This window comes from Ischnura elegans, chromosome 8 (genome assembly GCF_921293095.1).
Source record: "Ischnura elegans chromosome 8, ioIscEleg1.1, whole genome shotgun sequence".
Classification (NCBI taxonomy): Eukaryota; Metazoa; Arthropoda; class Insecta; order Odonata; family Coenagrionidae; genus Ischnura; species Ischnura elegans.
Genome location: NC_060253.1, coordinates 48,694,585 through 48,718,782, shown reverse-complemented (window position 1 = coordinate 48,718,782; position 24,198 = coordinate 48,694,585). Strand labels below are relative to the sequence as shown.

At 40.3% G+C, this 24,198-nt stretch overlaps 1 protein-coding gene across 1 annotated transcript in view; it reads left to right on the top strand.

Moving 5' to 3' along the window:
- The window catches only part of LOC124163432 (semaphorin-5B), a 318,709-nt gene that overhangs the window by 242,750 nt on the left and 51,761 nt on the right, over positions 1–24,198 (top strand). Inside the window, exon 3 of the mRNA XM_046540342.1 lies at positions 15,189–15,288. Within this exon, the coding sequence (XP_046396298.1) occupies positions 15,189–15,288 (100 nt within the window). The remainder of the gene's footprint in view (positions 1–15,188; positions 15,289–24,198) is intronic.

Genomic DNA, 24,198 nt, shown 5'->3' with positions numbered 1-24,198 from the left:
CATGCATTTTTGCGTAGACATGTTCGTGTAGCATAAGTCAATTTTTTAATAATCAAAAATGCATTTCTTACATACATTCATCATGTCTTACATTTTCTATTGATTAAATATACATACAGATCTGGAGATCGTCCACGTGGCGAGGAAGGGCCGAAGACTGGACTCTAGGGCGGATCGGAAAAATCGAATTTTTCAAATCCTTCTCGCACGGCGAAAAAAAGTTGTGGGACTGGTAAATAATAAGGCCTAAAAAATTGAGACCTTTAGGTGAACCCCTGACCCTCGCTCTAATGACATTTGTGGGGGAGGGTCAAGAATCGAAAAATTCAGTATTTTATTGCCATTTACTATACATTTTGCCGAGTTACTGCTATTTCTGGCAAAATTTCGTGCATTTTGACGTATCTTCCATTGTTAAGCCACAAAATGGCAAATTTATTTCAAATTTTGGTTACCACTGGCTCTCATTAGAAAGACATTGAAAAATTAGTTTCGTGTAACTATATCTATTCTTTCCTGCGTAATTAAATCGATTTTTGTGATGGCGACGTACCGATAGCCATCGATTCCTTTTGCGTTCAAAGTTTATGTATGCCTCGACTTCCCTAATATATTTCTAATCAAGATCGACCTCGTCCACTATCAATTCATAATCTCTACGAAGTGCTTCAAAGTCTCTTTCTAGGGAAGGCTTCTGCGGAGTGTAGTAGGTGCGATCATGTTTTACGGTTCTCCATCGTGTTGCTTGATGCCTGATCACGACAGTTCCATATGTAATCCCGCCAGAATCTTCAGGTCAGGTGATATTTCTGATGATTTCTAACTTGTAGATATTGACAGGATTGCCGGCAAAACTTTCGATGTCAGATATCAAATAACAAGGTGAAATGCCGAAAAACGTGATCGTTTCGCAGTCTGTGTCCACACGTACGAATTTAGCGAAATAGTCGACTGTTTCAGTCGTAGTAAACTTGAACGTGTATACAAGGCTGTACGCTTTCCCATTTCTGTGTTCGTGGGCTTGTGTTCTGTGGAGGGGGATAATTGGAGGAAGGGGGCACCCATTTCCTTCGGCGGTTGCACTTCCATGTAGCGTCCTTATCTCTAACCTGTGTCCGTGAATCCATAGTAGGTCGACTCCTCCAAGTGCCTAACTGTCCAGAAGGCGAGCATCTCATGATCTGAGCCCCATTTCCGGTTATTATCCAAGAGGTTTTGTAGTGTCTGCGGTCGTTAGTCCATTTAAAGGTTTCTATGTCACGGTTGGAGAATGCAATTCCGCATTTTTTTTCTTTTTACAATAGTTCTTCCTCCTCTTCACTGAAGAAAGTAAGTAAGTGCGACTTTCTTGCGCGTAAACTGTGCCGTTGGTTCGCCTTGCTGTACCCATCTGTGGCCTGTTTCTATTTCCCTTCATAGACCATTATATCGTTTTTCTAGTGTACGCGTGGTTTTGGCCCAGAATCTCGGTAACCTTGTCAATGTTGATAATTGTAATTTTTTCGTCGTTTACGGTGAGGTCGACTATTTTCAAACTCAAACTGAAGGTTGCAGAGATTGGTGGGGATAGAGCGCACTCCAAACTAATCCACAGAAGGGAGAATTACATACAGTGGGGTGGGGGCGGGGGCGTGTCCTTTCTCTGGGGATGTGTTTGAACTATTCGACACTATTCTGAGCGAGGAAAATTCGATCGTCCGGATCAGTCTATTAGACCCATCACATTATCTTGCCGATTTAATCCTACTCGCACGCACAAAAGCCCACAATGGCTCAAATATTTTTTTAAAATATAATTCAAACCGCAAATGATTCAAATATTTATTTCGGGAAAGTATTTACCCTTCTAACGGACATAAATTGATTAAACAATACCTACTATGTTTTGGTGACCTCTCTTCAAAGTAGAAGTTTAAGGAATTAAAACTTTGCTGTTTTCACATGGAGTTTTATTTATTTCGACCATGTTTTCGTTGCAGAGTAACATTATCAAGGTGTTAGCCATCTATCACCTTGATATGTTACTCTGTACGAAAACACTGATCGGAAAGAATAAAATAATATGTGGAAATAGCAACATTTTTAATTCCTACAATTCGAACAGTAAAGGATTTGCCCGGTACTATTACTATTGCTCGTTACAAAGACCACATTCAATTTTTTTTAAATCACACCTACAGTCCTTCTTTTACTATTTTTAATGATTTTTCTCTCATTTTAATCATAATGAATACCCTAAAAATGAACACTATGGAAGTTTGAGGTCCTAAAAAAAATTATTTCTATGACAAAAATTATGGCGCGTTTTCGCGCCTTTTGCAGAAAACTGCTCTTTCATTAACTACTTTTTTATTATCTTCTACTCTCTGAAAACAGCGAATTTAATGCCTTAATTGCGGAGAAATCAAACGGAAAATAACATAGAAAGATCACAAACACCCATAACCTGAATAGGAACAACCAACCCAGTCGGGACTCGAACCCTCGGCCTACGGTTAGGCAGTCAAAGACCCACCACCATCCAGTCATCCCACCGCCATCGAGGCCAGTAAAATATTGTCTTAAGTTTTTTTGTTGAACTGAATTTTATGAGTAGAAAAAATTCAAGTCGATTTTTTAGTTAAACCTTACAGTCAAACTATTCCTTTGCATGGTTGTCGTCGATTCCCTCCAATTGATTGGAAAATCTCTGCGTGACTGACCGCTTCCTCCATCTTTCCGTTTCCATTGGATTTAATCATTAGGTCTACCTCTCAATCGCGTATACCGCCCCGAGGATAATAAATAGTTGACAATCGGCATTGTTCCATCACCCGGGGTCGGGCGATTCCCTCGAGGCAGTGTGATTATCGGGTGAAACATAGCCTACGCGAAACGGTATATTCGCCCCCTCTCGCTGGAGAAGACCCACACTTGCGGTAGTCCATCGCTCCTCCTCTGTGTTCATGGAAAACTCCGAATATGCCCTGCCTACAGTATTTACCCGCTCTATACGATGGTTGGAGATCCTAAGTTGACTGAAAACTCATATTATCCCGATGGTAATGTGTATTTCACTACGGCAAATGATATTTTTGATTGCTTCCATTTGCTCATACATAAATCATAAAAATGTAGCAATATGAAGCTGATTGGATGCCCCTAATGGAAAACTTGAAGTGGGGCTTCCATCAGATGCAGTATATAGTCATAAATGGGAGAAAACAATTCAAAGCTTAAGAAAACAAATTTGATGAAATGCTCTTTGCAAAAAATAACGTACAAAGAAGCAAGTAAATGATTGATGCTACAATAATAATGCCAGATATGAAGCTCGGCGCAAAAGTATAAAGAAAACAATTCATAATTACCGAATGATGATATAAAAAACTATTTTAATATTCTTCGACGCTACTTTGTAAACCGTGGTTTAAAGTACCCGTAGTGGAGTAAAGCTGGGTTCTAGCGAGCACCACTATCTGCTAGGGCCAAACTGTGGAAGTCACGAAGAGTTTTCATAGCTAATATGGAACCTTTCCACCACGTTCTAGCTTCTAGTTTCGATTTAATAAAAAAACAATTAAATAAAAAAAGAAATGCGGTGCTGAGCCCTCTCGTTTTCCTTACGTGACGGAGTACCGTGAGGAAAGAAACAAACAAATGATTTTTCAAAGATCAAAACTGTACGTAAGAGCGGTTCACGAATTTGAGGGTTCTTCGGCATAGCTTACGTCCTCTAGATGTGCGGAATAGGGGAGATGAAACGTGTGGGAGGGGTAAGAGATAGGAACGGGGAGAGGGAGGTAGAGCACATCACAGGCAGAGTGGCCGAAATTGCCTCTAATCTTCTATGCATATAAAAGTGGATGTATGTTTGTCGGTCCGCTACGCGTTTGCATATGGATGTAGGGATTGCGACCAAAGTCATCATGTAGGTGCATTTAATGCTCCAAAAACCCGTGGTACTACTTCTAGTTGCATCCAATGCGTCCTTTGCGTCGTTTACTAATTACCATTTGTTACGTCACGTCATACAACTTCTGTGGTCGGATATCCTGCCGGGTGGGCACACCTCTTTACTTTCTCAAAGGGAAAACCTAACTCAAATAATATTTCTAGTATTTATTAATTCTCTCGGTGCAAACCTTTTTTATGTAGGTATAAGTTCACAATCTGGGGTATAAGTTCATAAGACGTTTTTGGTCAATACACGTACGCATACACATAGTGATCAATGTTATGAAACGGGGTATAAGCTGATCCCGTACCCATTGTACGGAAATAGTTTTTATTCCATTGTTTGCTGTACAGCGTGCCTAAAAATCCTGCTATGTGACCATGAATTCCAAGTTTCCCTCTTCCCTGGGTACCTATCTTTCCCGAGCAACGCCGAATGGCCGGCTAGTTAGCGTATGAGGGGTTGAGAAGCCAAGGGGTACAAGTGATTTTTTTCTAAACAGGGTTAGGAACAGTTAATTGTTAGAAGAAATATACAAAAACTTGGTTGGCAACGGATACGAGTGAGTGTCTGTTCTGTGCATCAAGTAGAAATGCACTACTAAATATCTAATTGAACTTGTTTGTTTTTTTTTTACCTAATTTATGTACCAAACCCTGTTTAGAAAAAAGAAATCACTTGTACCCTTTGGCTTCTCTCCCACTCAAATATAATCGATCTGTTCACTAATTTTTTATTACACTCGGTGGAGATCGAGTTTGAAAAATTAAGAGAACTGTATTTTTCCATTGTTCGATCCGTCGCGAGCCGGTCTCGTACCAGATGATATCTCACCGAGTCAAGGGCGGATCTAGGATTTTTTCGGGGGGGGGGGGAGGGTGGGGGAGGTGGGGCGAACGGTCTTCCCATAAATGGGATTAAAAACTACATACAACAATTACTCTACGAAATATACTCTTTACTTTAATACTAAATTTTTAATATGCAAATATATATATATAAATTTTATATTAAAATGTAAAATTTATTCACATATGCGTTCAAAATAACGCCTATTTTTAATAACGTCCCACGTGTCCCCCGCCCCCTAAATCCGCCAATGCACAGAGCTATCACCTAGTACAAGACCTGGCTCTGTGGGTCGAAGCGCGTCGAACGCATTAAAACTTTGCGTGATAATGACGTAATATTACGTTACGGCGAAACTTCGTAGAACTGAGGGAAACGTTATGTTACTCTGCTTGAATTTGATCGCATTTTATATTGCCGCCGTAATATTACGGTAGGATATATACCTAGGATTGTTCTTTAAACGATTTAGTGCATAAAAAATACACTAGATGTTAGCGTATTAGATATGGTATGCACAGTAGAAAAATTACTGAAAATTTCTAAAATGTTGGGAAAACGCCCAGCACTGGAGTAATGAATTGGACATAAAGAAAGCTCTAATACTGTTAAACGATTGTGTAAAAGAGCGACTACCTTCTATTTCAATACGTAGAATTACCATGATATCACGCCCGAATCGATAATATTATGTCTACTATTGAGTACCTTAGGAGTCAAGGCGTACATGTGCAATTTTCATAATTTCGATATAGATTTAGTGATTCACTTGTAGCGCTTTGCTACAACAATATTGTGTACCCCATCAACTATTATCTGCACGCACTTACCTATAAAATTGACACATTAAAAATATTTTAATATTCGTCAAATCACTAAAAATTTCGCGGTCCATGTTTGTCAATATTAATGGACTAATGGATTAACCCGCGTCAAGACTTCAAAAAGGCCAACGTTTCCTCTCCTATGCTGGTTGCTATTTCCTCTCATCAGGGCAAACGATCGTGTCGCCATTATTGAGCATCAATTTATGGGTTATGGGTGGTGACAGAGAATTTTCAGAACGTTTTTATTTCTAGAAATTACTGGAAGGCGAGTTTCGCTTGTCCGTTGTCTCTACTTAAGTTGTTTCTGTGCTCATTAATTTCCAAGGTCTCACGGAAGATTCTCGTTTTGAAATGTTTTTCAATGGCGTGTATTTTCGAGTTGTTTATATCGATGTTGTGGTCTTGTGCGGCGTGTTCGAATATTTCAATATTCGTTGACGCTACTTTGTTAACCGTAGCTTGAATTGCTTATAGTGGTGTAAAACGAGGTTCTGGCGAGCACCACCATCTACTAGCACCGAACGCGAGTCCTCCAACTCCCCTCCTTCTAGTCCTGTACCCGTCCTTAAGGGGGTTCTACCTTCCAATACGGGCATCTTGCAGAACCAGTTAGAAGGAACTTTCTGCCTTCTCCTACGTACCCTTCCTCTTGGGGTCATCCTTCCTCCCATCAATTTCCCCACCTCCCCCTGGGCGGTTGCCCGCCAACGGTCCAAACAGACGCGTCCGTTGTCGGTCAGTGACTGGCTATTATCTCACCATGACAAAGAAGTTTTATGACGATTTCATTGATGTGTATTGTATGTAAATAAATTTTTAAATCTAATTATTTTTCCACTGTTACTTTTACACATTTTTAATAAGTTGCATACGGATGGCGAAAATTCTCGCCATTTTTTCCCGAACGTTAAGGACGGTTGAAGAAAATTTTTGTCTCTGCATTTCTTCAGGGTTTTCTTCCGCGTCAGCTTCTTTATAGACAACAGTTTCGACCTGATGACGCTGACAGGATAGCCAGCGAAACTGTTGTCTATAAACAAGCTGACGCGGAATAAAACCCTGGGGAAATGCAGAAATCAGACCATCGCCGCGGAAACCTACGTTCCAACAATATTTTTGCCATTTAGACGCGTCAACTTGAACAATTTTAAATCATACTACATGTATTTGGTTGTACGTTTTCAGTTGTTGCTCGTTACGTATTATAAATTGACCAATCCTACTGTTTGATGAGATAAAGTTGTATTTTAAACACTACCTTTTTATCTAAGTTTAAACCAAACTCAGTTCACCCAAATTGATACATATTTTCAATCTCAACACTTCTACCCAGGTACGTCGTTTCCCTCCATTAAAATGCCCCGGTACGCAACGTGTTTAAACGTTGTAAACAAATTGTTTAATATCCTTGTATTCTCCTCGTTTTTTGTTGTTGTTAATTCGATTGCGTTTCTTCAGATCTTCCTCTCATTTCTCATTAAAAATCCATTGCTGTATTTTGAACGCCTAAGTAAGAACTGGTAGATTCTACACCGATATAATTCACTGAATGTACCTAATGCTGCACAGTTGTGCAGTAAAAAAGTTTCTGTATTACATTACAGGTGGAGGAATGAATTTTTCTTATCTTTCTTCATCGAGCATATTGTGTCTAAGGACCCACGACCAATCCTCTTTCTAGATATATTGAAATATCTATAAATCGAATATCCGATTGGCCGCATCCGTCTCTCGAGGGTATAAGAGGGCTAACCCATCTATGATAATATCGCCCAGGTGCTCCGGTATGCACCTAAATGACAGCGAGGAATTCCAATAATGTTCGGGTTTTGCGCCCGTGGCCTTCGTCTCTTCGAAGGGATCTTCATTTTTTATGCCTTCCCAACCGCGTATAACGCTTATTTGGAATGTGGGTTCATTATTTCGCTGCTACAAATAATCGCTCGAATGTAAATGGTAGGGTAGGTATATCACGGGTATCCTAAGCTTTGATCCGATGCCAAGTTGATTTTTAAAATTTGGCCTTATGTGTCAAAAATTTTCCCAACTAATGGTACCTCGCCACTTACCTATTTCTATTTTATATATTGAGGCTCTTTCTTTATTTTTATATGTTATTCTGAGGCGTCGCGTATGAAGCAAAGGCGTAACAAATACATTTTCTTGATCAGAGATAATAATTAAGGAGAATACTCCCTTTTCATTTTCCTCGTTTGATCTCCCTAAAGAAATTTTATAGTTCTTGATATTTGTTGATTTTCAGACACTCTATCAAAGATAGGGTAGAATTTAGGGTGCTTCAATCTCTTTCTTGTTTCGTGGAGGCATAAATTTGGCGAGTATTTAAGGTAGTAATCAACATTGCAGTATCATCTCAAAGCCTTAAAAGTTTGCTTTAAGCCGGAAAACTTTTAACTCTTTCTTGATTCGCGACTTTCGCTTGAGCCATTTAGTATAAATTTTAGCACTTCAGCATCGCATTATCTTCTCCAAGCCTTTATAAGTTCACTTTGCGCCGAAAGGTACATAGTGTCTATTTATGGGATATTGCTGTCTTTGCGTTCTCAGGTTGTAAAGGTGCGAGTCTTCGTTACGCAGGGTTTGAATAAGTGTTTCGCCTGACGAGGAGACTTACTTCCTGGGTATTCACTTTTTGCTGCCTGATTAATGTCTGACCTTAACCTGCAATAACCCTTGGCAAGATGTTTTTTTTTTAAAGAAGATGCGCTCCTTGTTTTCTCTACCCGGCCTACCTTTCGCTTTGATTAGCCAGCTTTGAGAGGATCGTCTTAATTGTCTACCTGTGCTCATAACAAGGAGTTAACACACTCTCTCGTGGAATACCTCGCGGTTAAAAATTAATCAACACTCAAGTGAGTGCCCTCCATGACTGAGGGAGTGTTTTCTTGCGGAGGCATTAAAATGATTCTTCCAGGCGCTGGAATTGAGCCAAAAAGAGCAACCGGCACACCGCAATACTTTTATCACGTGCATGGCCTGAGCAACATTTTAATTAGCTTCGCATTCATTACGGAGACTGTGAGAAAGTTGTTGTTTGGACCTTCATAATGAGGAGATAATGACGTGCATGTCCATTAGAATACCCCAAGCACGCTCTGGGGGTTGAAATATATTAATTTTCCGTGCAGCTCAACGCAAATAATGTTTACTAGGAGTCAGCAAGGTTACGCGTCGTTGATTTGTGCTGATTAATATATATCCTATTGCTTATCGCTGTTGATCATTGTAAAACGTGAATGGACTCCTTCAAACATTTTTAATACCATCGATCGTGATAGAATTTGAAAAAACAAAAATACTCGCCCAATCTATGGGACTTTTTTTCTATTTACGTGTATAAAGGCCTGTTTACATGGTACATTAGCATGCGTAAATTAATGTCTAAATGAATGGACGCGAGAATGAACGCCAAAATGTACCGTGTAACCACACAACTTGAGAAAATGCATGAACAGAAAATGGTACATGTTCTAATTTGATTCATGTACATGTTCCGTTCCAGTCAACAAAAGTCGTTCATGCAATCAGACATTAACTCGCACGTGTTATATATCGTTTAAACAGGTCTTAAGACGCTGCGAATCGCTTCATATTTCATGATGCAGAACACACGAATAACATCAATTTCAGAGACATTTTTCATAAAATAACTGTAATTTGGTTGTTAAATTATAATGAAATCACATAGTCTTATTTTCACGCTCTATTTTTTCTACCGACCTATATTTCAGTATATAATCCCGTTTTCAAGTATTTTTTTGTAGTTTGGTTGATTTACCGTTGATTTACGAAAGTTATGAAGCGGTCCCAAATCGCGCTTTGGCAATAGCAATTTTTTCTACTGTCTTATAGAGAGTACCTGTATAAATAATACGATGTTTTTAGAAAAAGCCGTACAACGCTGCCCAGTTTAAGATGTTTCTTCTTTAACACCATTTCCTAAGTTTTGAAAGATGCTTCATTCCTTTTCATATCTCCGTTCTTATCCGATGAACGCATCAATCTTAGAAATGTAAACTGCCACAGATGATTACTCACGCAGTTCAAAACACACGACTCCAAAGTCAACAAACCCCCAAGATCTTTTGTAATAAGTAAAAAAAAAAAAAACTGTCCACCATGAGGCTCAATGTCATCTAAAGAAGCAACGGATAATGATGGAACGACCGACGCAGGGAAATATTCCCGCGGAGAAATCATGGTTGCCGAACCAGTGGAAAGCAGTACAAATTTATTATAATGGGAAACACTTTAGTATTACAATCATAGAAACAGTGATTACCATTTGTAGTCACCCAAAGAGATTATCCGTATAATTTGATCATTTTATCGGAGGACTTGAAGAATTTTGTTTCAGAATATTCTCTTTGGCAGCGTTTTTATGTATTTTTTGGCAGGCAAATTTTAACCAGGGCTAACTTTCCTTCAAACTTTCCAAATGATAGACTTAAGTTTAAAAAAAGAAATAAGTCATAAAATACGATATGTCGAATGAGAGTGACGTGTCCTCTTAAGGAACGGGCTGCTAATGACTTTTGTGAATCTGTATTTATCCTCTTGAAGTAAAATGACCAAGTTATTTTTGCGGGTGTGACATGATGGAAATCCTTTATCGTAGGAGTTGAAAGAATACAAAATTGCTTTGTACTACACCGTTTGCTTTGTGTTTCACCATGGGAAAATGGATGGGAAAAGTGACAAAGGAAGACCCAGAATGATTTACATAGAGAAGATTGTTAAAGATGTAAAAGAGGCGAAATGCGCTAATATGAAAAGGTTACCTGGTGGGAGAACGGGGTGGAGAGCTACATAAAACCAATATTCGGATCGTTGCCCTTTGATTGCGATGGGAAAAGTATTTAAATAATTCATTTAATTTTTGGCCCTGATGGCTAGCTTTTTTGGTCATTTTGCTCTATACGAATCGTTGAGCATTAAGAAATAAAAGCGGCTTAAAAGGCGAAACATATCGTGATTGAAACGCGGTGCGTGACACATTGGAATGCGGGGAAACCTAAGAAGACGAGTCGTCGATATCTGGTGTAAATTCCGAAGCATCAATCCTTGTGGTATCCCACCGACATTCTCTTCTTTAAGGGAGGTTCCTTATCTCGGATAAATTGTCGCAGCGGAGCATGAAGGAGCATTATACATGTACAAGACGCGGATAAGGAGAGGAGATTGATTACGGGATGGAGAGGATATAGACACACTAAGAGGACAGTGGGATGGGCAAAGCGTGGAGTTGGAAGGTCATCTGATACGTCAAGAAGGACGACCACCGCTCCTTGATTTGCTTTTGTTTCCATCGTTCGAGGGAGAGATCCATCACTATCATCATCGCGTGCTTTAACCCCCTCGCAGTGTGTATAAGAAAGGGAAAAAAATGACAGTCGCCTACTCGTCCCCCCAATGCAGACAGAGGCACGGACCAAATATGTAACTAACTTGAGGACGAACTGTAACAACCCGAGCGTCATCGCGTGAGTAAACTACGCGCAGTTCCACGCGATGCGTTTCTTCTTTTTTCATTCCTTTTCTTATTTAGGAAAAAAATGAAAGTTACTAACTTTTCTTCCATCAAGAGATTGTGGGACGTGAGAAGGAAAGATGTCACCGAAAAAAAACATCTTCACATCGATGGGAATACGAAGGAAGGGAGGTCAGATAAGGCAAGCGGAAAAGATACTTTGATAAAGTAGACAGAGGATGAAAACATGATTACTTAGTGACAAAACTATCTGCCCTTCAAATACTCTCGTCACATAAATAACATTTTAAGGTATAACTTCACGATTTACATGGCTTATAAACGACGTTTTGCAACCCCTTACTGGTATCTCCTTCTCAAGCAATGATGCGCTTTATTCTCAGAGTGATGAAAAGCTTTTTCTTTAATTTTTGGGGAATTTTACACTTTATTAGAAAAAACCGTGTTTTTTTAAAGTATATTTTATTATTATATTCTACCTCATAATGGTGAATCTTGAATTGATTAAACCATATCTGTTAAATAAATTTCTTCCAAGAAATTTTTAATCATCGCCATTTATTGGGAAATTTTAAAACTATGTTTCATCTGGAAATGAAGTTTATTGAAACTCAGTGGAAAAAATTAAAATGACTGGTTATTGAATATGCAACAGTCATAGGAAGCAAATAAGTGTGCGGAATTTCATGCCGATCCAACAATGGGAAGTGGGTAATAAATCAATTTCAATATTTCATCGAAGAAACCGACAAAGGAAGTTAAGAAGTGCGAAAAAACTATTATAGATATATCGGTTCGTGAGGATTTTCGGTTTAGATGCCAAATCCTACACGTCGCCCCACGGCACTAAGAGGGTTAGTGAACTGATCGCCGCCCCTTGAATCACCGTGCGTCGCAGAAAGTGTTTCCCGAGTTCGTGAATGAGAGTGACTCACCGTTTAATTCGCCAAATGATTACTCTCTCTCCGTTTCCTCGCATGGCTGGTCACGGACGGAGACCTCTCTGTCTGTGTGAGTGGCTGAGGTGTGTTTCGTCTTTCGGCCGCGGCGTGTCCTAGGTCGCGGCTTTCCTGCAGCCACGTCTCCTTCCTCGCTTAGCTCGCCGACGCCGCCGACCCCTGCTCGCCCCACGCGAAATCAATTAACCATGTGGATTGCATTTAATTCTAATTGAAGTACCTTACTGTGTACCACGTCAAGGGCGTACCCAGGATCATAACTTAGGGGGGAGGCAAGCCAAGTTGTGACATTTAAGCATGGAAAAGGCGAATGAAACCAGCATTTTAAGAAAATTATAACAAATTTTTATTAGTTTATGAGATTATTTCCTTGAAACAATAGTTTTATTTCAGCTACATGTCTTAAACTGATACATATCATTTTTCGTGGGTTTAAAGAAAATTAGTTTAATATGTACTTTCATTTCAATTCAGTACTGATTTTGCTTAAAGACTTTTCCGATTTTTGCTTCTGGGGGGGCAGCTGCCCCCTCTGCCCCTCGATGGGTACACCCATGTACCATGTACCAACAAAGTTTGCAAAATAACTTTGCTGTAAGAGAGGCGAACGAATTTTAACGCAATCTACGATATATATATATATATATATATGTTTATATTTGCGTACAGATGTAGGGGTCTGTTCCAAGTGAATAATAGAGTAGTTTCCTTCATCAAAGAAAACGAAAGGTATTGATTGCGATTCGTTACCCACCATTAGTCTATTCATAATATAAAAATTATTTGGTTTTAGAAGTACCGGTTTCGACGAATTGCAAGGGTCAATTTTATCCTAATTTGAAAAAGGCAGGATTGGCGCCCATGCGATGCCACTCCACGTGACGTCACAGGGACCTAGTTTCTATACGAGTAGATAGGAGTTATGCATCATCTGAGATTACCAATGTATGCATGACGCACATAGCTCAGGGAACCATGTCTTAACAATTACTTATTAAAACTGGCAAAGGTCGGAAAGTTTTCTTCGTTTGATGAAGTATTAATAATCCTTATTCAAGCCAAGCGCTACCAGCTAGCAGGGTACTCTGCTACCTGCTAGCATCCTGTGTCGTATCAGCGCTTAAAGCCTCGCTCCAAGGTCACCTCACTTGCGGCAGCGGGAACCAGAACGACGCCACACGGAGTTTTCCCAGCATTCATACTTAGCCGTCGCGTTTTCGTGCGCTTGAAAATGTTCACTTTTCATTTAATCGCGGAAAATAGATATCGTCATTTAAAAATCTAAATGCGTGAAATACGTACTCCAGGAGTAATAATCTTTCGATTTAGGCACTAAAAAAATAATAGGCCACCACCCTATTATCCCTTCATGTAAAAGGGATGGGTTCAGCGTTGCGCAGTTGAAAAATAAAATAAAGGACGAGCTCTTGGACACGAACATTTTTCAGGGTCATTTTGAATTTGACATGAGCATGGCAAACGGGTGTTGAGGTCAATATGAGTATGTAAATGAAGGTAAAGTTCAAAGTATCGATTACCTACGAAAACCGGATTTTGAGGCAGAAAACTGAAAAATACGGAGGATAAACATGTCAGCTTCTTTAAAGTTTAAGGTCTCCTGGCGGTGGCCTTAAGACTCACTCAGGAGCCTACTTGAAGGGGAACGAGGTTTTCGCGCAGTGTTGGGATGAAAGGGAAATAATAGCAATGGCAACCCTTGCACAAGATTTTACCTACTAAAGTGCCCAGTTTCACTGGTTTCTTATGTACGTATTTTAGTTTACTTTTTTTTGGCAGGGAAATGAAAATCTTATTACTTCCAGCGAAGAGTTCAAAAATCAAAGAAGGTGATCTCTGCATATTATTTTGATTTTCAAGTGCACGATCTTAAATAACAAAAAATAGGCACTGGCAAATTTTGCCCGAAAGAAAAAGTGGCGCCAAGAATTTGGTGGGATACTTCGTGGTCGCTCAGTACCGTTAATGCTTGGTGGTAATTTTGACGTGGAAATTAAAGGTTTTCCCAAAAATAATATAATAACGGAGTTGAAAATGCTCCAAACAACCATATATAGACTTTTATTTCATTTTAATATTAAAATGCTCAAAAATGGTGGCTCCCTTCTATTAAAAACAACTGATTTGGTCGTTACTTGGTGGAACGATGAAATGTTAATGGTGAAACCCAACCCAGCACTGTTCCACAAACTTTTTATTATTAGCTTTCAACTAATTTCGACGTCTATACCGTCATTATCGAGACTAACAGAAGCTTTTAGTATTGATAATGACGGTATAGACGTCGAAACTAGTTGACAGCTAATAATAAAAAGTTTGTGGAACAGTACTGGGTTTTGTTTCACCATGTACTTCTTTCTATTGTTCAACATGTCTCGGTACGAGTAGTTTTACCTTCCTTTGTTTAAGTGATTTCTTTTTTCCATACTAAGAAATTTATCTAATTTTTATGGAATTTAAACCTAAGAAAATGAGGTTGATTTTCACCAATATATCCTTACTGTAAATATACTGTGACTTTATTGCCTCGGCACCTTTTTGTGCTTGCTTTTACTTCTGCACCTACAGGTGACTACAAATAGATGAATAATAATCCCTATTATTCTAGCCGTGCCGTGTGACACGCGTCTTCGAAAGCACCGAGGCAACTTTAATTCATTTAAACAAGCCGCTTGCATGCTTTTGTTTGACTGTTTTCCTTTCTACCCCGGCTACCATCAATCATTCCTGCCGTTGTGGGAGACTCCCTGACGTCTTAATGGCATTTCTCTTTTTGTTATCGTTGCGCGACGGTCACTGATTCGCACCATCGCAAAACAAATGAAAGACGCCTCCCACAGGTCCGATTCGGAAACGGGATGACTTCTACCCGACGCGAAATAAGATAGAGATTAATTACTCATCGAAGATGACTGTCACCCTTTGGCCGTCGAGCGTGACGGTGATACAAAGTGAAAAGGGGAACGTGGTAAAGGGTTTTTTAATATATTTTTTAAATCCATTACGTTTCTAGTCATAGCTTCCTATCTCTCTCGCTTGTGTCAAGATTTAATTGAGCATTGTTTCCTTCCTTTTCTTCCCGCCAGATGTCCTCGATGGCGCGCAAGTGTATTTCGACCCGAAGGTGACGTCGTACAAGGAACTTCTCTTCGATCTCAACCGGAGGCAGCTGATTGTCGGCGCCAGGTGAGTGTACCCCTTTGGTTTGATATGCCACTTTTGCATTCTATCTACCTCTTAGTGCTAAGAGTAAGAGTTTTATTTAATTTGTGTTGAATAAAGAATGTTGGTCACTTATTCCCCACTCTTGGGCTCAAATTGCACAAAAAGTGGAAAATTCAAAAATACATGTTCATGCCTTTAAAGTCAGATGGGAGCAGTTCGAGAAAAGTTGCAAAGAGCTTGGTCACAAAAATACTTTGAAAAATTATTTTAAAAATTTCCGCTCCCATGTGCGCGTTCGGTGCGTTGAAAATTTCTATGGCGCACTGGAATAATTATTCTTCTCGGGCGAAGATAATATCTGAAGCGTCTTCTTGAAATGAATTCTGAATGGCACTCAAAAAGATGATTGCTCTAAATTGTTTGATGTTTGCTGGATGATCGAATAAGTTTGAATTCAATTGGGAAGGGTCCCATCCACTTACCAGACACTGAATCGACGTCAATATTTGATCCTGGCCGATAGCGAGATAAACGCTCACAAGTAATGTGGGTTCACGATGCATTTGCCTATGAGGAGGGAATTGGTCGCCCCTGCATCTAGGATGCAAATGGGAAGAAGTGAGCCCCAGGGCATTATCATTCTCCTTCTTATCCTTCGGGGTTTTTGGGTGAACCCTTTTGAAGGGACTAGATACCAAGGGGTTATTATCAGGGAGAATCCAGTAGCTCCCGTTGACTGCATGTTCACTCTTCAATATTCTAGACCACCCCAATGGATAAGTGCCTTATTTCCATCTTCCGAAGTGAACGGAGAAGTTGCTAGAGAGGCACGTTGCTCACGGTTCAAGAGAATCTTCATTTTCCCTCAGCCACGCGTTAAAGACGGATAACGAGAATTCTCGTTTTTACTTTAGAATCCTTTTCTTTTGCCAATTTACTTTAATTATTTTACTTTATTTATTCACCTATTACTATTTATGTTCTCTTCATATATAACGGACATAAATGATGAATAATATAGTTTTGCATAAGCCCCACACTTTTAGAATATCTGCATACATATTTTGTATGAATAAAGTCGTGTTTTCGAAGTTGCTTCTTTCGCGCATTCGCGTCACGTTAAACGGGATTACTAACGTCAGACCTGTGTAATTATTTGAGAAATTCCATTTAAAATTATTTAAAAAATTATCAAAAATGAAATTTACAAGAGAAGAGTGCACATTTAAGTGCTAATAAATTTCCCGCCGGTACGAAGGGGTATGAGGGGTAAACAGGATAACTCAGAAATAAAATAGAAACAAATATTGATTTTTATTTTATATAAACGGTTGATGATTGCTTATTATCTCATAATTTATTTAACCGTATTTTGGGATTTTTTCTAAATTCATGAGGTAGGTACCAGTTAGTTTTTTTTTAATGGACAGAATTATTTGATTTCTGTTATGCTTGTCAAAAAACATATAGCATTCCACCAGTCTTCTTCATATTTATTTGGAGAATTAGTTTGAAAGTCAAAAACTGTCGTTGCGAATCCAGTAAATGGCGATGGGCGAGTGACAACGTTCACACGGTCCGAATTCACAGTTGAGCATTTCCTCAATCGTCGTGGCTGCTCACTGCTTTGAATGTCTATTTGTCCCGCGAGAGGGCGTCTCTATTCGTCTGCCCGACCACCTTTCCATTGTCTGCCCGATTGCAGTGCGGCCGGGGCAATCAATGCGGTGGGCGGGTGCAAGAAGGGTGCCATGGGTGTGGCACCATCTATCTTTTCTCGCTTTGCCGTGGTGTCGCGGTGGCGTGGGTGAACCGCTTGCACAAGTCTCGGCCGCCGGGGTGGACTCCCTCCCGGGCCCGCTCTGCTTGGAGACTCCAACGAACGCATAGGTTCACTCAGGGGGGACTGCATACCAATCCGACTAGTTGGACCTTGATTTTTGCTGCTTCGGAGCATTTTAATTGGTTTTCTGCAATTTCCGCAGAGCAGATCCTTTTTTTTTTATCCCCTATTAATACTGGAGTTGGGGCAGGAATGCCGATTTACAAAAAATATTGGGGGGCCTAAACCGGGGATCTTGCCCCGGGAAATTTCATAATTAGTGAGTTTTAAGTTTTTTTAAGCATTTTAGAAAAGCCATATGATAAACATTAGAGCTCTGATAACTCGAATATCAATATCTGGACACTCCGGGGAAACTCGACAAGCCTGACACATTTTTTCCTCTCACCCATAACGATTTTTTGAGGGGGCTCGGGCCCCCTCAGGCCCCATGGAGTCGGCGCCACTGAGTTGGGGGTTTCAATGATAGCCTTGTCTTTTGGTTTATGCACAGCCGCCTCGACTACCACTTCTTTTGATTTTTTTGAGCGTATGAATGTATACCGATTTCTGAAACAATAATTTGATGAATTTAAATTGAATTCCTCCGTATATTTACAGTTTGCCTTTTGTTTATATTTACTCTGACTTGATACGAGGAATATTTCATCGAGACCGACTTCATGAGATCATCGATGGAGACTTCAACGCTCGTGTATTAAGAGATTTAAAGTACGGGTGTGCAAGGATTCACTCACAAGAATGCTCGTCACTGTTTCTCTATGGTAGAGGTGGGGTACTCAGATTGAAGAATTTAAATCAAATGAATGTAGACCTAACCAATCCTTTGCTGTTAAGGTAGTCATTTTATTTTGATGCCTAAGGGAATAATAAGGTCTTCCACAACTTTTTCTTCAGTTTTTAACCACAATGGCTGGTTTGAATATGTAGAGGTCACTCCGGACGAAGCAACAGGTATTTGTTAATATCGTGCGTTCAGGATTGGCGGGTCACACATTCCCCGTGGGCCCTCTCGTGCTGCAAAGAGATTGTTGGGAGAGGTTTCCAAAGACTTCACCCGGGATTGATCTTGGGCCCGCCTGAGCACTCTTCTCACTGCGCCAAAAAAGCTCCCCAACTTCGGGCATGACTCATAATTTGAGGTGTAATTATCAATCTCTTCTTGTGAAAAAATATGACGCATGACGCTTTCTCTTCAAATTAAAATCACTAAGTGAAACTTTTATTAAAATTTATAAAGAAAAAAAACGACTTCCTCCGAGGAATTCATATGCTTCAGAATATTATCAATCTGTCAAGAGTCCGCCATTATCATTTATGAAGAGACGGTTTTATAATGTCAAGTTAAAATTTTGCAGAATATGAAAATCGTATTTTATGAGTGCTTCCGTCTTGGGTTTCTGGCTTAATGAAGCGTTATTCAGAAGCGCTTTGTTTTATTATATATTTAAAATATTTTCAAGTTAAATTTACGACTCGATCATGTTCCGCTTAAGGCTAACCAGACATTATTAAATCGGCCCTAATGATTTATGCTTTTTGAGCACTGCTTGTAGCAGCAAGTAATCTTTGAGATTCATTTAGGTACTGGCTGAATTGTATTGGAAACCTAAGAAAGTAAGCAAGCCTTTTAAGAGACTTTGAATTCTAATTGCTCGTTCGCATTTCAAGTGGCGTCACTTTTCGCTCTTTTGAGGTTAACGTCTGTCATTCATCGTATCATATCGGGGTGTCCTGCGGCCGCGCGAGTTCTTTTTTTTTATTCAGAATGGATCGTTGGAATGGCAGCTGGCTAGAGCCTTGAATGAAGTTGACATGAGACCAAGCGATCAATAGTGGTGCTGCCCTTCGACATACTTCCAATGCGAGAGTGGTCGCCCATCAATTAAGCTAGGCCTGTCGTCGGCGAGCAATTAAACCTTAATCAGTGAGACTCGTCGAGTTATATTGATCGATTCGATAAGGGAGACGAATGGAAATGTCTTATTCTGTCCGATAGAGTATTTTATGCCCTCACGATCGGGAATTTGCAATACTCGTCCTCGAATCAGCGTGAAAACACGGACTCGGAGCCGTTGTTGATTTGAAGGGAGGATTGAGCTGCCGCTATCGCATCGCAGTGAAAATGTCGAGGACGTGTGGTCGCCATAATTGACAGCGGTTGCGATCTCGATGTTTATTCGACCGCAATCAGCGTAATGTAACATTGCGTCAATGTAATAGATTAGAGCGAGTATATTTTGCCCATCGGTACACGGAACTCAAAACAAAGAAATGGCGGCGATGCACTGCACATTGGTGCAGTTGAAGCCGGCTGAAGCTTGAAATGAGACTTTGCGTCAATGTCATAGTTTGGAGTGATTATATTTTGCCTATCGGTACACTGAACTCAAAACAAAGAAATTGCAGCTATGCACTGCAAATTGGTGCAGTTGAAGCCGGCTGAAGCCTAGAATGTAGCATTGCGTCAATGTCTTAGATTAGAGCGAGTATATTTTGCAAATCGGTACACTGAACTCAAAACAAAGAAATGGCGGCGATGCGCTACACATTGGTGCAGTTGAAGAAGGCTGAAGCCCGGAATGTAACTTAGCGTCACTGTAATAGATTAGAGCGAGTATATTTTTCCCATCGGTACGCTGAACTCAAAACAAAGAAATGGCGGCGATGCACTGCACAATGCACATTGGTGATGTTGAAGAAGGCTGAAGCCCGGAATGTAACTTTGCGTCCATGTAACAGATTAAAGGGAGTATATGTTGCCCATCGGTACACTGAACTCAAAACAATGAAATGGCGGCAATGCACTGCACATTGGTGCAGTTGAAGCCGGCTGAAGCCCGTTCGGTCCGTGCAAACATTGCCGACTACATTAGACGGAAAAATGTTCAAAAATGAGATAGAAAGAAGCTACAAGCATGAGAACCGCACACATTCAGCTGGTTACTTTACATTCGTGTGCTTGTTCGGCTAGTTCCTTGTCTTAGAAATACGCAATGACTTCACCTTGTTAAACAATAAAAAAATTGGTAATTTTCCATAAATACAAATTTATTACGAAGAAGACGAATGTACTTCACGAAAAGCACGATGTACTTCATCATAGGAGATGATATAGTATGTACATCGAAACCGATTGTAATAAATTTTATGTTTTTGGTCACGCTTTTTAAATTCGTATTTTGCGTAATAGTTTGAAGAGTAAAAAAGAATTCGAGTTCTTTCGAGAAAGTTAAGTTTTTACTAAAAACGAATGATTCTGCTGCACACGATATCGCTATTGTGCTGTGGTATATTTCGGGTATAGGCTGCTCATGTCAACAGTAAAATATTTTTAATACGCAAATATTTACAATAGGGAACCTGAGAGGGAATGAGGTTCGTTATTTCCTAACCACTCTCAGCATCCTGGCCCTTGTTTTCGAGCGCGTGGGTCGCTTTCGCTATTTCAATTGAAACGGACCGAGAAAATCGCTTCTTTCACATGCAGTCGGAGAATGGTCGTAAGGCCTACGCGCGATGATCCGTTACTCGAGATCTATTCGAATCAAAATGCGCTATCTGCCTTGTGTAAGTGGTTTAGACGAAAGGGAGGCTAGGTGAGGATGGCGACCGCAGCTCCGCCATCTAATCAAGCGGAGAGTGGCCAAGTACGCGACGCAGCGGAACGGTTGCCAAGGCACGAGTGACAAATGCGCATTCCCGCTACTCACTTGTTTCGTACTTGAGATTTGCCGCGCGTATTGTTTGCCCTCGTTGGCGGAAAAACGCGACGTCTTCCGCTAGCGGCTCGACCAACGCCTTGCATTCCTGACAGCCTCTGCGTCTCTTTGCACCCACGGCGAGGTTCCAGATGGAGAAATGTGACTACTCTACGTAAGAAAAGAGCAAGACACCCGAGTATGAGGACCTCTATCGTACAAACGGAGAAACAAATTTCTATGCAACAAAATGCAGAAAGGAGACCATTAATATACTCGGCCTGATGATGGCAATCGTCGGGGTACTAGTAAAGACAAGAAAGTTAACGGAAGACATCGAATAAAGTATATGGAACATGTAAAGAAAGATATGATGGAGATGACAATCGTTGGTGTGAAAATATTTCCCGAAAAGAGAGTTGACTGAGGAGTTGCGTCAAACATATCGTAGGATTATGGACGGGTGATGAAGATGATGGATTATATACTATGAAAATTCCCCTATCAGTAGTATTTACCACCCGAGAGGAAGTGACAACCACCCCCGGGTGGAAGCGTCAATAGGCTCTATTTCAATAATATTGATAAACGAAGATATCGCATAACTCACAAATTTTATTAACAGCGTACTGCGTGTGGGCAATGCAATATCTTCGATGATGTTATTCCACGACATCACTCCGCAAAAAGTTGACTTTATGAGAATAATGTTTGTTAACACATTCTGTAACTATATACAACCTCAAGAAGAAGACGGGATAACTTGGGTGGCCACATTATGAGACCTGATGGCCTTATGAAAACAATCGTAGTAGGACAAGTGGAAGGTAAGAAGGTCATGGGACGGCCCCGAATGAATTACATAGGACAGGTTATAAAGGATGATATAGAGAAGGAACACGCCACTATGAATTGGCTAGCGGATAGGAGATAGGAATGGCGAGCTGCGTCAAACCAATCTTAGGATAGTTGACTCATGGTAACTTATGATGATGATACAAAATTTCAAGACAATTGCTTTAGTTTCAAAGAATCCGGAAAAAGCTTAAATGACTGGATTATAGCATACATTCCGCAGAGAGAGTTCGATTCCAGGGTGAGAGATATCGGGAGAACGACTTTCTCACTCATCGACTTCATCCACTTCGAGAAAAGGGGGCGTGTCCGTCTCCACACCATAAAGCGTCTCCACTTCGCCACCTTGATGCATGAAAGGATTTGCCCTTTCACCCGCTTTGTCGTTGGTAAAGCCATTTGCACGAACGCGTCTTTCAACATCTCCTCCATTTAATTGGAACGCAACTCCTCACCACAATTGTACCGTACCCTATTCTCCACTTCACTCCATTAATATTCACTCTATTACATCCATCTCACCATCATTAGCGGTTACTAATCGGAAGATTGGTTTGACGGAGCTCACCACTCTATTCCACTATCACGTAATAGGCCTGAGTCGATTCTATTTTTTTCGATACTCATTTCAACTCCGATTCTTTCAAATCGATTCCCAACCCTCGATTCAGATTCTATCGATTTCTGTTCATATTAACAGGAGGGATATTGACTCGTCAGTGACATTGCTGTCATTAAAATTGAATGGAATAAAATAACAAAGACAGTTAAGTGGCTGAAAAAGGATATTTATTAAAAATAGCGAATTAGTTTTATAGTAATACATATGTATCATCAGCTTAAGTAAAATAATAAACGCTTTTGTTTCATACATAATCGGTTAACTTAATGATATACAGTGCTCAATGGCTCAGGTGTGTGGCGGCTCTTATGCCCCAAACTAAAAGTCTATTTTCAAAATATTTATCTTCCTAGAATCGACTCTAGGCGATCGATTATCGATTCCGTGCCCAAGAATCGGTTGAGTCGAGAATCGACATTTGGAATCGTCGCGACCCTACTTTTAAATCTTACATCAATCTTCTGTTTCACAAAATTCATTACTTACTCCATATGTTTCATCCGAAGGCATTGTCATTCTAACTCGGATGAAAGCCTCTCGGGTTTCCAACCGGGTCAGGGTCTGCATTGTGTAGGCCGACGTTTCGTTGGGAGACTTTCCCAACATCCTCAGGGCTGATGATGCCGATGTCGCTGTGTTTTGATTTACATACCCTCCTCCTTCACCTAGGTGGTCACTGATTGGTCCGGGATTTTTCCTCCTTTCTCGTCCTATTTATTGGCAAGACCACCTAGGTGAAGGAGGAGGGTATATATATCAAAACACAGCGACATCGGCATCATCAGCCCTGAGGATGTTGGGAAAGTCTCCCAACGAAACGTCGGCCTACACAATGCAGACCCTGACCCGGTTGGAAACCCGAGAAGATTTCATCCATGCTATTCACCGGTAAAAGCTCAGATTCTTTGTCATTCTTACTCCGTTCCGCCAATCCTACTACGATAGTCTTTATCCGAGGATAGTCTTCTTCTTCAGCTTTTTTTTAGCATCCTGCACCACAGTGCGCAGTCTCGTATAGACGATGCACGAGCCGACAATAGCGGTCGACCTTAACAGTCACTATGTTTAGATAGAGAGTCGCCATGGAAACGCACTTTATTGTCCCCTCGATTACGAAATAACTATTACGTATTTCCGCATGCCATTGTCCCCGACGAGGTCCTTGTAGGCCACATATTTCCCCCATCTCCCGCGCGCCTTTCAATGAAATATGTATCGCCCGACTTTCGATACGTAGGAAAAACGACTGATCGAAGATACTCCTGGTTTTCACTCCTCCCAGACCGTCTCATATTTTTCTCTCTTATACCAAGCTACATTCATGAACAAGTCATTTTTAATATTTATGACTCGTTCAATGTTGTTATTTATCGCTGTTCAATTCAAATGCCACGGTGGTATTTTTGAATTTTTGTCTGTTTTAATGTTCGTAGAATGAGCTGCGATTCCTTTGGTGTATGTTTGCATGTTTTAAGGCGTCCAAAGAAGCCAGCCTTATTTGAAATTCAGTGAGGTCTCTGGTAAAATGCATGTAAAATTCATTATTTTGGGTTCGTTTTTGTTTTTTATTTACGATTATTTAATTTTTTAGCGTATATTGGCGACCAATTACTGGCATTACTGGACTATTTAATTCGATAACGAGCCTACATGGTTTTAATTACGTTCATAATGAGGGCTTTGTGCTTATCCGATCGATGAAATTATGGTATATAATGCTTACGCTAACGTATACTAACTCTTGAGCCGGAGTAGTGATCGTTTGCGCTAGAAGATCCATCATGCAGCTGCCGGGGTCAATATCTTCTGCCACTTATATTGATTTCCCAACACTTGAAACGTCGTGATACATCCCACTTGCAGCGATAACTATTATCACGACGTAATTTTAATTTATCTGTGGTAGGATT